This window comes from Oncorhynchus gorbuscha, linkage group LG21 (genome assembly GCF_021184085.1).
Source record: "Oncorhynchus gorbuscha isolate QuinsamMale2020 ecotype Even-year linkage group LG21, OgorEven_v1.0, whole genome shotgun sequence".
NCBI classification, from domain to species: Eukaryota; Metazoa; Chordata; class Actinopteri; order Salmoniformes; family Salmonidae; genus Oncorhynchus; species Oncorhynchus gorbuscha.
In genome coordinates, this window is record NC_060193.1 from 58,374,317 (window position 1) to 58,390,300 (window position 15,984).

Below are 15,984 nucleotides of genomic sequence, written 5' to 3' on the forward strand. Positions count from 1 at the left end.
TTACTCCTTTGGAAGGACCTATGGGGGAAGGGAAGCAGTGTTACTCCGTAGGGAGGAGCTAGGGGGAAGGGAACCAGTGGTACTCCTTAGGGAGGAGCTAGGGGGAAGGGAAGCAGTGCTACTCCTTTGAAGGAGCTATGGGGGAAGGGATGCAGTGTTACTCCTTAGGAAGGAGCTATGGGGGAAGGGAACCAGTGTTACTCCTTAGGGAGGAGCTAGGGGGAAGGGAACCAGTGTTACTCCTTAGGGAGGAGCTAGGGGGAAGGGAAGCAGTGTTACTCTTTAGGGAGGAGCTATGGGGGAAGGGAAGCAGTGTTACTCCTTAGGGGAGGAAGTAGGGGGAAGGGAAACAGTGTTACTCCTTTGGAAGGAGCTATGGGGAAGGGAACCAGTGTTACTCCTTAGGGAGGAGCTAGGGGGAAGGGAACCAGTGTTACTCCTTAGGGAGGAGCTATGGGGGAAGGGAAGCAGTGTTACTCTTTAGGGAGGAGCTATGGGGGAAGGGAAGCAGTGTTACTCCTTAGGGAGGAAGTAGGGGGAAGGGAAGCAGTGTTACTCCTTTGGAAGGAGCTATGGGGAAGGGAAGCAGTGATACTCCTTCGGAAGAAGCTATGGGGGAAGGGAAGCAGTGTTACTCCCTTGGAAGGACCTATGGGGGAAGGGAAGCAGTGTTACTCCTTAGGGAGGAGCTAGGGGGGAAGGGAACCAGTGTTACTCTTTAGGGATGAACTAGGGGGAAGGGAAGCAGTGTTACTCCTTAGAAAGGAGCTATGGGGGAAGGGAAGCAGTGTTACTCCTTAGGAATGAGCTATGGGGGAAGGGAAGCAGTCTTACTCCTTTGGAAGGAGCTATGGGGGAAGGGAAGCAGTGTTACTCCTTTGGAAGGAGCTATGGGGGAAGGAAGCAGTGTTACTCCTTAGGGAGGAACTAGGGGGGAAGGGAAGCAGTGTTACTCCTTAGGGAGGAACTAGGAGGGGGAAGGGAAGCAGTGTTACTCCTTAGGGAGGAGCTAGGGGGGGGGAAGCAGTGTTACTCCTTTGGAAGGAGCTATGGGGGAAGGGAAGCAAGGCTACTCCTTAGGGAGGAACTAGGGGGGAAGGAAAGCAGTGTTACTCCTTAGGAAGGAGATATGGGGGAAGGGAAGCAATGTTACTCCTTAGGGAGGAATTATGGGGTAAGGGAAGCAGTGTTACTCCTTAGGAACGAGCTATGGGGAAGGGAAGCAGTGTTACTCCTTCCTTAGGGAGTAACTAGGGGGGAAGGGAAGCAGTGTTACTCCTTAGGAAGGAGCTATGGGGGAAGGGAAGGCAGTGTTACTCCTTAGGGAGGAATTATGGGGGAAGGGAAGCAGTGTTACTCTCTTGGAAGGAGCTATGGGGGGAAGGGAAGTAGTGTTACTCCTTAGGAAGGAGCTATGGGGGAAGAGAAGCAGTGTTACTCCTTAGGAACGAGCTATGGGGGAAGGGAAGCAGTGTTACTCCTTAGGGAGGAACTAGGGGGAAGGGAAGCAGTGTTACTCTCTTGGAAGGAGCTAGGGGGGAAGGGAAGCAGTGTTACTCCTTAGGAAGGAGCTATGGGGGAAGGGAAGTAGTGTTACTCCTTAGGCAGGAACTACGGGGGAAGGGAAGCAGTGTTACTCCTTAGGAAGGAGCTATGGGGGAAGGGAAGCAATGTTACTCCTTAGGGAGGAACTAGGGGGGAAGGGAAGCAGTGTTACTCCTTTGGAAGGAGCTATGGGGAAGGGAAGTAGTGTTACTCCTTAGGCAGGAACTACGGGCGAAGGGAAGCAGTGTTACTCCTTAGGGAGGAGCTAGGGGGAAGGGGGAAGGAAGCAGTGTTACTCTTTAGGGAGGAGCTATGGGGGAAGGGAAGCAGTGTTACTCCTTAGGGAGGAAGTAGGGGGAAGGAAGCAGTGTTACTCCTTAGGAAGGAGATATGGGGGAAGGGAAGCAGTGTTACTCCTTAGGGAGGAATTATGGGGCTAGGGGGGAAGGGAAGCAGTGTTACTCCTTAGGAAGGAGCTATGGGGGAAGGGAAGCAGTTTTACTCCTTAGGAAGAAGCTATGGGGGAAGAGAAGCAGTGTTACTCCTTAGGAAGGAGCTATGGGGGAAGGGAAGCAGTGTTACTCCTTAGGGAGGAACTAGGGGGGAAGGGAAGCAGTGTTACTCTCTTGGAAGGAGCTATGGGGGGAAGGGAAGTAGTGTTACTCCTTAGGAAGGAGCTATGGGGGAAGGGAAGCAGTGTTACTCCTTAGGCAGGAACTACGGGGGAAGGAAGCAGTGTTACTCCTTAGGAAGGAGCTATGGGGGAAGGGAAGCAGTGTTACTCCTTAGGGAGGAACTAGGGGGAAGGAAGCAGTGTTACTCCTTTGGAAGGAGCTATGGGGGAAGGAAGCAGTGTTACTCCTTAGGGAGGCAGGAACTACGGGGCGAAGGGAAGCAGTGTTACTCCTTAGGGAGGAGCTAGGGGGCAGGGAAGCAGTGTTACTCTTTAGGGAGGAGCTATGGGGGAAGGGAAGCAGTGTTACTCCTTAGGGAGGAAGTAGGGGGGGGAAGGGAAGCAGTGTTACTCCTTTGGAAGGAGCTATGGGGAAGGGAAGCAGTGATACTCCTTCGGAAGAAGCTATGGGGGAAGGGAAGCAGTGTTACTCCCTTGGAAGGACCTATGGGGGAAGGGAAGCAGTGTTACTCCTTAGGGAGGAGCTAGGGGGGAAGGGAACCAGTGTTACTCTTTAGGGATGAACTAGGGGGAATGGGGGGGAAGCAGTGTTACTCCTTAGAAAGGAGCTATGGGGGAAGGGAAGCAGTGTTACTCCTTAGGAATGAGCTATGGGGGGAAGGGAAGCAGTCTTACTCCTTTGGAAGGAGCTATGGGGGAAGGGAAGCAGTGTTACTCCTTTGGAAGGAGCTATGGGGGAAGGGAAGCAGTGTTACTCCTTAGGGAGGAACTAGGGGGAAGGGAAGCAGTGTTACTCCTTAGGGAGGAACTAGGGGGGGGAAGGGAAGCAGTGTTACTCCTTAGGGAGGAGCTATGGGGGGGGAAGCAGTGTTACTCCTTTGGAAGGAGCTATGGGGGAAGGGAAGCAAGGCTACTCCTTAGGGAGGAACTAGGGGGAAGGAAAGCAGTGTTACTCCTTAGGAAGGAGATATGGGGGAAGGGAAGCAGTGTTACTCCTTAGGGAGGAATTATGGGGGTAAGGGAAGCAGTGTTACTCCTTAGGAACGAGCTATGGGGGAAGGGAAGCAGTGTTACTCCTTAGGGAGTAACTAGGGGGAAGGGAAGCAGTGTTACTCCTTAGGAAGGAGCTATGGGGGAAGGAAGCAATGTTACTCCTTAGGGAGGAATTATGGGGGAAGGGAAGCAGTGTTACTCCTTAGGAAGGAGCTATGGGGGAAGGGAAGCAGTGTTACTCCTTTTAGGAAGGAGCTATGGGGGAAGGGAAGCAGTTTTACTCCTTAGGAAGAAGCTATGGGGGAAGAGAAGCAGTGTTACTCCTTAGGAACGAGCTATGGGGGGAAGGGAAGCAGTGTTACTCCTTAGGGAGGAACTAGGGGGGAAGGGAAGCAGTGTTACTCTCTTGGAAGGAGCTATGGGGGAAGGGAAGTAGTGTTACTCCTTAGGAAGGAGCTATGGGGGGAAGGGAAGTAGTGTTACTCCTTAGGCAGGAACTACGGGGGAAGGGAAGCAGTGTTACTCCTTAGGAAGGAGCTATGGGGGAAGGGAAGCAATGTTACTCCTTAGGGAGGAACTAGGGGGAAGGGAAGCAGTGTTACTCCTTTGGAAGGAGCTATGGGGGAAGGGAAGTAGTGTTACTCCTTAGGCAGGAACTACGGGGCGAAGGGAAGCAGTGTTACTCCTTAGGAAGGAGCTATGGGGGGAAGGGAAGCAGTGTTACTCCTCTGGAAGGAGCTATGGGGGAAAGGAAGCAGTGTTACTCTTTAGGGAGGAGCTATGGGGGAAGGGAAGCAGTGTTACTCCTTAGGGAGGAACTAGGGGGAAGGGAAGCAGTGTTACTCCTTAGAAAGGAGCTATGGGGGAAGGGAAGCAGTGTTACTCCTTAGGAATGAGCTATGGGGGAAGGGAAGCAGTGTTACTCCTTAGGAATGAGCTATGGGGGGAAGGGAAGCAGTGTTACTCCTTAGGGAGGAACTAGGGGGAAGGGAAGCAGTGTTACTCCTTAGGGAGGAACTAGGGGGAAGGAAGCAGTGTTACTCCTTAGGAAGGAGCTATGGGGGAAGGGAAGCAGTGTTACTCCTTCCGGAGGAACTAGGGGGAAGGGAAGCAGTGTTACTCCTTAGGGAGGAACTAGGGGGAAGGAAGCAGTGTTACTCCCTTGGAAGGAGCTATGGGGGAAGGGAAGCAGTGTTCCTCCTTAGGGAGGAGCTATGGGGGAAGGGAAGCAGTGGTACTCCTTAGGGAGGAACTAAGGGGAAAGGGAACCAGTGTTTCATTGTGGAGAGTAGCTTGGGCGGAAGGGAACCAGTGTTACACCTTTGGGAGGAACTAGGGGGGAAAGGGAACCAGTTTTACTCCTTTGGAATGAGCTATGGGGGAAGGGAACCAGTGTTACACCTTAGGGAGGAGCTATGGGGGAAGGGAAGCAGTGTTACTCCTTTGGAAGGAGCTAGGGGGAAGGGAAACAGTGTTACTCCTTTGGAAGGAGCTATGGGGGAAGGGAACCAGTGTTACACCTTAGGGAGGAACTAAGGGGGAAGGGAACCAGTGTTTCATTGTAGGGAGTAGCTAGGGCGGAAGGGAACCAGTGTTACACCTTAGGGAGAATCTAGTAGGAGGAGACCAGTGTTACTCCTTAGGAAGGAGCTATGGGGGAAGGGAAGCAGTGTTACTCCGTAGGGAGGAGCTAGGGGGTAAGGGAAGCAGTGTTACTCCTTAGGGAGGAGCTATGCGGGAAGCAGTGTTACTCCTTTGGAAGGAGGAATGGGGGAAGGGAAGCAATGTTACTCCTTAGGGAGGAACTAGGGGGAAAGGAAGCAGTGTTACTCCTTAGGAAGGAGATATGGGGGAAGGGAAGCAATGTTACTCTTAGGGAGGAACTTAGGGAGGAACTATGGGGGATGGGGAAGCAGTGTTACTCCTTAGGAAGTAGTTATGGGGAAGGGAATCAGTGTTACTCCTTAGGAAGGAGCTATGGGGGTAGGGAAGCAGTGTTACTCCTTAGGAATAAGCTATGGGGGAAGGGAAGCAATGTTACTCCTTAGGGAGGAACTATGGGGGAAGAGAAGCAGTGTTACTCCTTAGGAACGAGCTATGGGGGAAGGAAAGCAGTGTTACTCCTTAGGGAGGAACTAAGGGGGAAGGGAAGCAGTGTTACTCCTTAGGAAGGAGCTATGGGGGAAGGGAAGCAATGTTACTCCTTAGGGAGGAATTATGGGGGAAGGGAACCAGTGTTACACCTTAGGGAGAATCTAGTAGGAGGAGACCAGTATTACTCCTTAGGGATGAGGTATGGGGGAAGGGAAGCAGTGTTACTCCTTTGGAAGGAGCTATGGGGGAAGAAGGAAGCAGTGTTACTCCTTTGGAAGGAGCTATGGGGGAAGGGAAGCAGTGTTACTCCTTAGGGAGGAGCTATGGGGGAAGGAAGCAGTGTTACTCCTTTGGAAGGAGCTATGGGGGAAGGGAACCAGTGTTACACCTTAGGGAGGAGCTAGAGGGAAGGGAAGCAGTGTTACTCCTTTGGAAGGACCTATGGGGGAAGGGAAGCAGTGTTACTCCTTAGGGAGGAGCTAGGGGGAAAGGGAACCAGTGTTACTCCTTAGGGAGGAGCTAGGGGGAAGGGAAGCAGTTTTACTCCTTAGGAACGAGCTATGGGGGAAGGGAAGCAGTGTTACTCCTTAGGGAGGAACTAGGGGGAAGGGAAGCAGTGTTACTCCTTAGGCAGGAACTACGGGGGGAAGGGAAGCAGTGTTACTCCTTTGGAAGGAGCTATGGGGGAAGGGAAGCAGTGTTACTCCTTTGGAAGGAGCTATGGGGGAAGGGAAGCAGTGTTACACCTTAGGGAGAAGCTAGAGGGAAGGGAAGCAGTGTTACTCCTTTGGAAGGACCTATGGGGGAAGGGAAGCAGTGTTACTCCTTAGGGAGGAGCTAGGGGGAAAGGGAACCAGTGTTACTCCTTAGGGAGGAGCTAGGGGGAAGGGAAGCAGTTTTACTCCTTAGGAACGAGCTATGGGGGAAGGGAAGCAGTGTTACTCCTTAGGGAGGAACTAGGGGGAAGGGAAGCAGTGTTACTCCTTAGGAAGGAGCTATGGGGGAAGGGAAGCAATGTTACTCCTTAGGGAGGAATTATGGGGGAAGGGAACCAGTGTTACACCTTAGGGAGAATCTAGTAGGAGGAGACCAGTATTACTCCTTAGGGATGAGGTATGGGGGAAGGGAAGCAGTGTTACTCCTTTGGAAGGAGCTATGGGGGAAGGGAACCAGTGTTACATCTTAGGGAGGAACTAGGGAGGGGGAAACCAGTGTTACACCTTAGGGAGGAGCTAGGGGGAAAGGGAACCAGTGTTACTCCTTAGGGAGGAGCTAGGGGGAAGGGAAGCAGTTTTACTCCTTAGGAACGAGCTATGGGGGAAGGGAAGCAATGTTACTCCTTAGGGAGGAACTAGGTGGGGAAGGGAAGCGGTGTTACTCCTTTGGAAGGAGCTATGGGGGAAGGGAAGCAGTGTTACTCCTTCGGAAGAAACTATGGGGGAAGGGAAGCAGTGTTACTCCTTTGGAAGGAGCTATGGGGGGAAGGGAAGTTGTGTTACTCCTTAGGGAGGAGCTATGGGGGAAGGGAAGCAGTGTTACTCCTTAGGGAGGAACTAGGGGGAAAGGGAACCAGTGTTTCATTGTGGAGAGTAGCTAGGGCGGAAGGGAACCAGTGTTACACCTTTGGGAGGAACTAGGGGGGAAAGGGAACCAGTTTTACTCGTTTGGAATGAGCTATGGGGGAAGGGAACCAGTGTTACTCCGTAGGGAGGAGCTATGGGGTAAGGGAAGCAGTGTTACTCCTTTGGAAGGAGCTATGGGGGAAGGGAAGCAATGTTACTCATTAGGGAGGAACTAGGGGGTGAAGGGAAGCAGTGTTACTCCTTAGGGAGGAACTATGGGGGAATGGAAGCAGTGTTACTCCTTAGGAAGGAGCTATGGGGGAAGGGAAGCAGTGTTACTCCTTAGGGAGGAACTAGGGGGGGAACGGAAGCAGTGTTACTCCTTAGGGAGGAACTAGGGGGGGAAGGGAAGCAGTGTTACTCCTTAGGAAGGAGCTATGGGGGAAGGGAAGCAGTGTTACTTCTTAGGGAGGAACTAAGGGGAAAGGGAACCAGTGTTTCATTGTGGAGAGTAGCTAGGGCGGAAGGGAACCAGTGTTACACCTTTGGGAGGAACTAGGGGGGAAAGGGAACCAGTTTTACTCATTTGGAATGAGCTATGGGGGAAGGGAACCAGTGTTACACCTTAGGGAGGAGCTATGGGGGAAGGGAACCAGTGTTACACCTTTGGGAGGAACTAGGGGGGAAAGGGAACCAGTTTTACACGTTTGGAATGAGCTATGGGTGAAGGGAACCAGTGTTACACCTTAGGGAGGAGCTATGGGGGAAGGGAACCAGTGTTACACCTTAGGGAGGAGCTATGGGGGAAGGGAAGCGGTGTTACTCCTTTGGAAGGAGCTAGGGGGAAGGGAAGCAGTGTTACTCCTTTGGAAGGAGCTATGGGGGAAGGGAACCAGTGTTACACCTTAGGGAGGAACTAGGGAGGGGGGGGGGAACCAGTGTTACTCATGTGGAAGGAGCTATGGGAAAAGGGAAGCAGTGTTACCCCTTAGTTCCTCCCTAAGGGGGAAGGGAACCAGTGTTTCATTGTAGGGAGTAGCTAGGGCGGAAGGGAACCAGTGTTACACCTTAGGGAGAATCTAGTAGGAGGAGACCAGTGTTACTCCTTAGGAAGGAGCTATGGGGGAAAGGGAAGCAGTGTTACTCCTTAGGAAGAAGCTATGGGGGAAGGGAAGCGGTGTTACTCATTTGGAAGGAGCTATGGGGGAAGGGAACCAGTGTTACACCTTAGGGAGGAACTAAGGGGGAAGGGGACCAGTGTTTCATTGTAGGGAGTAGCTAGGGCGGAAGGGAACCAGTGTTACACCTTAGGGAGAATCTAGTAGGAGGAGACCAGTGTTACTCCTGTGGAAGGAGCTACTCCTTGGGGAGGAGCTATGGGGGAAGGGAAGCAGTGTTACCCCTTAGGGAGGAACTAAGGGGGAAGGGGACCAGTGTTTCATTGTAGGGAGTAGCTAGGGTGGAAGGGAACCAGTGTTACACCTTAGGGAGAATCTAGTAGGAGGAGACCAGTGTTACTCCTTAGGAAGGAGCTATGGGGGAAAGGGAAGCAGTGTTACTCCTTTGGAAGGAGCTATGGGTGAAGGGAAGCAGTGTTACTCCGTAGGGAGGAGCTAGGGGGTAAGGGAAGCAGTGTTACTCCTTAGGGAGGAGCTATGGGGGAAGGGAAGCAGTGTTACTCCTTTGGAAGGAGCTATGGGGGAAGGGAAGCAGTGTTACTCCTTAGGGAGGAGCTATGGGGGAAGGGAAGGTGTGTTACTCCTTAGGGAGGAACTAGGGGGAAGGGAAGCAGTGTTACTCCTTTGGAATGAGCTATGGGGAAGGGAACCAGTGTTACTCCTTTGGAAGGAGCTATGGGGGAAGGGAAGCAGTGTTACTCCTTAGGGAGGAACTAGGGGGGAAGGGAAGCAGTGTTACTCCTTTGGAATGAGCTATGGGGGAAGGGGACCAGTGTTACTCCTTTGGAACGAGCTATGGGGGAAGGGAAGCAGTGTTACTCCTTAGGGAGGAACTGGGGGGGGGCGGAAGCAGTGTTACTCCTTTGGAAGGAGCTATGTGGGAAGGGAACCAGTGTTACTCCTTTGGAAGGAGCTATGGGGGAAGGGAAGCAGTGTTACTCCTTTGGAATGAGCTATGGGGTAAGGGAACCAGTGTTACTCCTTAGGGAGGAACTAGGGGGGGAAGGGAAGCAGTGTTACTCCTTTGGAAGGAGCTATGGGGGAAGGGAAGCAGTGTTACTCCTTAGGGAGGAACTAGGAGGGGAAGGGAAGCAGTGTTATTCCTTTGGAAGGAGCTAGGGGGGAAGGGAAGCAGTGTTACACCTTTGGAATGAGCTATGGGGGAAGGGAACCAGTGTTACTCCTTTGGAAGGAGCTAGGTGGAGGTGAACCAGTGGTTGTTTTTCGGATTGCACCTTTGTCTTAAGGAGATAATCGTATGTCTGCCAGGGCTGTGTTTCAACCCCACTAGAGGTTTCACAGATGGAGTAATGTCTGAGGGATATTTTCTTTAGCAAATGGATCAGTCTTCACAGAGCCTCCACCCCACCCCCCCCCCCCCACCCACCCAGAGGCAGATAGATGGGTTAATCATTATAGTAGGAGAGGCCCACACATGGTGGCTGTAACCCCCTACCTATTGGTTAGTATTTATAGGATTTCCTATATTAGACCTATTGTATTGGATACTTTTATGAATTAGCCTTAACTCTGTTTTGACATCCCTGCCACTGAGTTTTATGCATTGCTGTTTAGTGATGGAACAGCTGAGCACTGTGTGCAATGGGGACTTGAGTGTGTGTGTGCACAAATGTGTGAATGTGTGTGTTTGGTCTAGGTTTATTTCCTCTACTACTGTTTTCTGTGTGTGTGTGCGTGTGCACGTCCACGGCCACGCCCTTGTGCGCCCCACAGTCCCTTTGGGAATTACACCCTTGCCCAGTACACTTTCCTGCATTATCATATCCTCAACCCACCACCCTGGTCCAAGGCCCCTGTCAACAATGCTTGTTCTCCCTACCTCGAGGCCTCTGAAATGGGGCTTTTATTTTCGTCTTCACAGCTGTGCTCACCACTGCTCTGTAATTCCCCAGGTGGAGGAGAGGAGGCTAGGCTACGTCGCTAGCTGCTCCATCTCCAGCATTAGGCTCAATCATATCCAGGGCTGTTGGGTTATTGTTACTGCACTGTGATGACTGAAGGCCAACAGGGAAGAACAGGGAGAATGTAAAGGTGCCAGATATATCCAAGGATGAATTCCAAATCGACCCCTTCCCCCCTATTCCCAAGGAACGTGTGTGTGCGTGTGTGTGTGTGTGAGAAACGTGACTAACCCACTGTGTTTTCTGTCTTCCAGGGGTCCCTTCAGTGTGGTGAGACGCTGTATCAACAGGGACACAGGGCAGCAGTTTGCAGTGAAGATCGTAGATGTGGCCAGTTTCACCTCCAGCCCAGGCCTCAGCACAGAGGGTAAGGCAGAGTCACACTCATGCGCTGTGTGGGTAAAGCGCTGATGCATACTAACTTTCCATGCAGTTTCCTGCCGTGTCATGCTGTTCTGTCTGTGTGTGTGTGTCACACTGTGGTGGCAGTGCCCTGGGTTTTGGCGTTCATGGTGTGCCATCTGTGATGCTCCGGTCAGAGCTGGGCCAAGGACAGCACCATAAGGGAATGGAAAGACAGAATTGTGTGTGAAAATATTGATAGTGTAATAAAGAGGGATTGTTGAGTAAACTGATATTGAGTCTGGAAGAACCTAGTAAACTGATATAGAGTCTGGAAGAACCTAGTAAACTGATATTGAGTCTGGCTCTGGAAGAAACTAGTAAACTGATATTGAGTCTGGCTCTGGAAGAAACTAGTAAACTGATATTGAGTCTGGCTCTGGAAGAAACTAGTAAACTGATATTGAGTCTGGCTCTGGAAGAAACTAGTAAACTGATATTGAGTCTGGCTCTGGAAGAAACTAGTAAACTGATATTGAGTCTGGCTCTGGAAGAAACTAGTAAACTGATATTGAGTCTGGCTCTGGAAGAAACTAGTAAACTGATATTGAGTCTGGCTCTGGAAGAAACTAGTAAACTGATATTGAGTCTGGCTCTGGAAGAAACTAGTAAACTGATATTGAGTCTGGCTCTGGAAGAAACTAGTAAACTGATATTGAGTCTGGAAGAACCTAGTAAACTGATATAGGGTCTGGCTCTGGAAGAAACTAGTAAACTGATATTGAGTCTGGAAGAACCTAGTAAACTGATATAGGGTCTGGCTCTGGAAGAAACTAGTAAACTGATAGAGGCTCTGGAAGAAACTAGTAAACTGATAGAGGGTCTGGAAGAACCTACTAAACTGATATAGGGTTTGGAAGAACCTAGTAAACTGATATAGGGTCTGGCTCTGGAAGAAACTAGTAAACTGATATTGAGTCTGGAAGAACCTAGTAAACTGATATAGGGTCTGGCTCTGGAAGAAACTAGTAAACTGATATTGAGTCTGGAAGAACCTAGTAAACTGATATAGGGTCTGGCTCTGGAAGAAACTAGTAAACTGATATTGAGTCTGGAAGAACCTAGTAAACTGATATAGGGTCTGGCTCTGGAAGAAACTAGTAAACTGATATTGAGTCTGGAAGAACCTAGTAAACTGATATAGGGTCTGGCTCTGGAAGAACCTAGTAAACTGATATTGAGTCTGGAAGAACCTAGTAAACTGATATAGGGTCTGGCTCTGGAAGAAACTAGTAAACTGATAGAGGCTCTGGAAGAAACTAGTAAACTGATATAGGGTCTGGCTCTGGAAGAAACTAGTAAACTGATAGAGGCTCTGGAAGAACCTACTAAACTGATATTGAGTCTGGAAGAACCTAGTAAACTGATATAGGGTCTGGCTCTGGAAGAAACTAGTAAACTGATAGAGGCTCTGGAAGAAACTAGTAAACTGATATAGGGTCTGGCTCTGGAAGAAACTAGTAAACTGATAGAGGCTCTGGAAGAACCTACTAAACTGATATAGGGTTTGGAAGAACCTAGTAAACTGATATAGGGTCTGGCTCTGGAAGAAACTAGTAAACTGATATTGAGTCTGGAAGAACCTAGTAAACTGATATAGGGTCTGGCTCTGGAAGAAACTAGTAAACTGATATTGAGTCTGGAAGAACCTAGTAAACTGATATAGGGTCTGGCTCTGGAAGAAACTAGTAAACTGATATTGAGTCTGGAAGAACCTAGTAAACTGATATAGGGTCTGGCTCTGGAAGAAACTAGTAAACTGATATTGAGTCTGGAAGAACCTAGTAAACTGATATAGGGTCTGGCTCTGGAAGAAACTAGTAAACTGATATTGAGTCTGGAAGAACCTAGTAAACTGATATAGGGTCTGGCTCTGGAAGAAACTAGTAAACTGATATTGAGTCTGGAAGAACCTAGTAAACTGATATAGGGTCTGGCTCTGGAAGAAACTAGTAAACTGATATTGAGTCTGGAAGAACCTAGTAAACTGATATAGGGTCTGGCTCTGGAAGAAACTAGTAAACTGATATTGAGTCTGGAAGAACCTAGTAAACTGATATAGGGTCTGGCTCTGGAAGAAACTAGTAAACTGATATTGAGTCTGGAAGAACCTAGTAAACTGATATAGGGTCTGGCTCTGGAAGAAACTAGTAAACTGATATTGAGTCTGGAAGAACCTAGTAAACTGATATAGGGTCTGGCTCTGGAAGAAACTAGTAAACTGATATTGAGTCTGGAAGAACCTAGTAAACTGATATAGGGTCTGGCTCTGGAAGAAACTAGTAAACTGATAGAGGCTCTGGAAGAAACTAGTAAACTGATAGAGGGTCTGGAAGAACCTACTAAACTGATATAGGGTTTGGAAGAACCTAGTAAACTGATATAGGGTCTGGCTCTGGAAGAAACTAGTAAACTGATATTGAGTCTGGAAGAACCTAGTAAACTGATATAGGGTCTGGCTCTGGAAGAAACTAGTAAACTGATATTGAGTCTGGAAGAACCTAGTAAACTGATATAGGGTCTGGCTCTGGAAGAAACTAGTAAACTGATATTGAGTCTGGAAGAACCTAGTAAACTGATATAGGGTCTGGCTCTGGAAGAAACTAGTAAACTGATATAGGGTCTGGCTCTGGAAGAAACTAGTAAACTGATAGAGGCTCTGGAAGAAACTAGTAAACTGATAGAGGGTCTGGAAGAACCTACTAAACTGATATAGGGTTTGGAAGAACCTAGTAAACTGATATAGGGTCTGGCTCTGGAAGAAACTAGTAAACTGATATTGAGTCTGGAAGAACCTAGTAAACTGATATAGGGTCTGGCTCTGGAAGAACCTAGTAAACTGATATAGGGTCTGGCTCTGGAAGAAACTAGTAAACTGATATAGGGTCTGGCTCTGGAAGAAACTAGTAAACTGATATAGGGTCTGGCTCTGGAAGAAACTAGTAAACTGATAGAGGCTCTGGAAGAAACTAGTAAACTGATAGAGGGTCTGGAAGAACCTACTAAACTGATATAGGGTTTGGAAGAACCTAGTAAACTGATATAGGGTCTGGCTCTGGAAGAAACTAGTAAACTGATATTGAGTCTGGAAGAACCTAGTAAACTGATATAGGGTCTGGCTCTGGAAGAAACTAGTAAACTGATATTGAGTCTGGAAGAACCTAGTAAACTGATATAGGGTCTGGCTCTGGAAGAAACTAGTAAACTGATAGAGGCTCTGGAAGAAACTAGTAAACTGATATAGGGTCTGGCTCTGGAAGAAACTAGTAAACTGATAGAGGCTCTGGAAGAACCTACTAAACTGATATGGGGTTTGGAAGAACCTAGTAAACTGATATAGGGTCTGGCTCTGGAAGAAACTAGTAAACTGATATTGAGTCTGGAAGAACCTAGTAAACTGATATAGGGTCTGGCTCTGGAAGAAACTAGTAAACTGATAGAGGCTCTGGAAGAAACTAGTAAACTGATAGAGGGTCTGGAAGAACCTACTAAACTGATATAGGGTTTGGAAGAACCTAGTAAACTGATATAGGGTCTGGCTCTGGAAGAAACTAGTAAACTGATATTGAGTCTGGAAGAACCTAGTAAACTGATATAGGGTCTGGCTCTGGAAGAAACTAGTAAACTGATATTGAGTCTGGAAGAACCTAGTAAACTGATATAGGGTCTGGCTCTGGAAGAAACTAGTAAACTGATATTGAGTCTGGAAGAACCTAGTAAACTGATATAGGGTCTGGCTCTGGAAGAAACTAGTAAACTGATATTGAGTCTGGAAGAACCTAGTAAACTGATATAGGGTCTGGCTCTGGAAGAAACTAGTAAACTGATATTGAGTCTGGAAGAACCTAGTAAACTGATATAGGGTCTGGCTCTGGAAGAAACTAGTAAACTGATATTGAGTCTGGAAGAACCTAGTAAACTGATATAGGGTCTGGCTCTGGAAGAAACTAGTAAACTGATATTGAGTCTGGAAGAACCTAGTAAACTGATATAGGGTCTGGCTCTGGAAGAAACTAGTAAACTGATATTGAGTCTGGAAGAACCTAGTAAACTGATATAGGGTCTGGCTCTGGAAGAAACTAGTAAACTGATATTGAGTCTGGAAGAACCTAGTAAACTGATATAGGGTCTGGCTCTGGAAGAAACTAGTAAACTGATAGAGGCTCTGGAAGAAACTAGTAAACTGATAGAGGGTCTGGAAGAACCTACTAAACTGATATAGGGTTTGGAAGAACCTAGTAAACTGATATAGAGTCTGGCTCTGGAAGAAACTAGTAAACTGATAGAGGGTCTGGAAGAACCTACTAAACTGATATAGGGTTTGGAAGAACCTAGTAAACTGATATAGAGTCTGGCTCTGGAAGAAACTAGTAAACTGATAGAGGGTCTGGAAGAACCTACTAAACTGATATAGGGTTTGGAAGAACCTAGTAAACTGATATTGAGTCTGGCTCTGGAAGAAACTAGTAAACTGATAGAGGCTCTGGAAGAAACTAGTAAACTGATAGAGGGTCTGGAAGAACCTACTAAACTGATATAGGGTTTGGAAGAACCTAGTAAACTGATATAGAGTCTGGCTCTGGAAGAAACTAGTAAACTGATAGAGGGTCTGGAAGAACCTACTAAACTGATATAGGGTTTGGAAGAACCTAGTAAACTGATATAGAGTCTGGCTCTGGAAGAAACTAGTAAACTGATAGAGGGTCTGGAAGAACCTACTAAACTGATATAGGGTTTGGAAGAACCTAGTAAACTGATATTGAGTCTGGCTCTGGAAGAAACTAGTAAACTGATAGAGGGTCTGGAAGAACCTAGTAAACTGATATAGGGTGGCTCTGGAAGAACCTAGTAAACTGATATAGAGTCTGGAAGAACCTAATAAACTGATATTGAGTCTGGCTCTGGAAGAAACTAGTAAACTGATATTGAGTCTGGCTCTGGAAGAAACTAGTAAACTGATATTGAGTCTGGCTCTGGAAGAACCTAGTAAACTGATATTGAGTCTGGCTCTGGAAGAAACTAGTAAACTGATATTGAGTCTGGCTCTGGAAGAACCTAGTAAACTGATATTGAGTCTGGAAGAACCTAGTAAACTGATATTGAGTCTGGCTCTGGAAGAAACTAGTAAACTGATAGAGGGTCTGGAAGAACCTACTAAACTGATATAGGGTTTGGAAGAACCTAGTAAACTGATATAGAGTCTGGCTCTGGAAGAAACTAGTAAACTGATAGAGGGTCTGGAAGAACCTACTAAACTGATATAGGGTTTGGAAGAACCTAGTAAACTGATATAGAGTCTGGAAGAACCTAGTAAACTGATATAGGGTCTGGCTCTGGAAGAAACTAGTAAACTGATATTGAGTCTGGAAGAACCTAGTAAACTGATATAGGGTCTGGCTCTGGAAGAAACTAGTAAACTGATATTGAGTCTGGAAGAACCTAGTAAACTGATATAGGGTCTGGCTCTGGAAGAAACTAGTAAACTGATATTGAGTCTGGAAGAACCTAGTAAACTGATATAGGGTCTGGCTCTGGAAGAAACTAGTAAACTGATAGAGGCTCTGGAAGAAACTAGTAAACTGATAGAGGGTCTGGAAGAACCTACTAAACTGATATAGGGTTTGGAAGAACCTAGTAAACTGATATAGAGTCTG

The 15,984-nt window shown here is 47.9% G+C and overlaps 1 protein-coding gene across 18 annotated transcripts in view; it reads left to right on the plus strand.

The window, feature by feature from the left end:
• Positions 1–15,984, plus strand: part of LOC124007880 (peripheral plasma membrane protein CASK-like) — a 73,735-nt gene that overhangs the window by 12,880 nt on the left and 44,871 nt on the right. For all 18 annotated transcript variants that reach the window (XM_046318692.1, XM_046318695.1, XM_046318698.1 and 15 more), the window contains exon 2: positions 10,183–10,295. In XM_046318692.1, the coding sequence (XP_046174648.1) occupies positions 10,183–10,295 (113 nt within the window). The remainder of the gene's footprint in view (positions 1–10,182; positions 10,296–15,984) is intronic.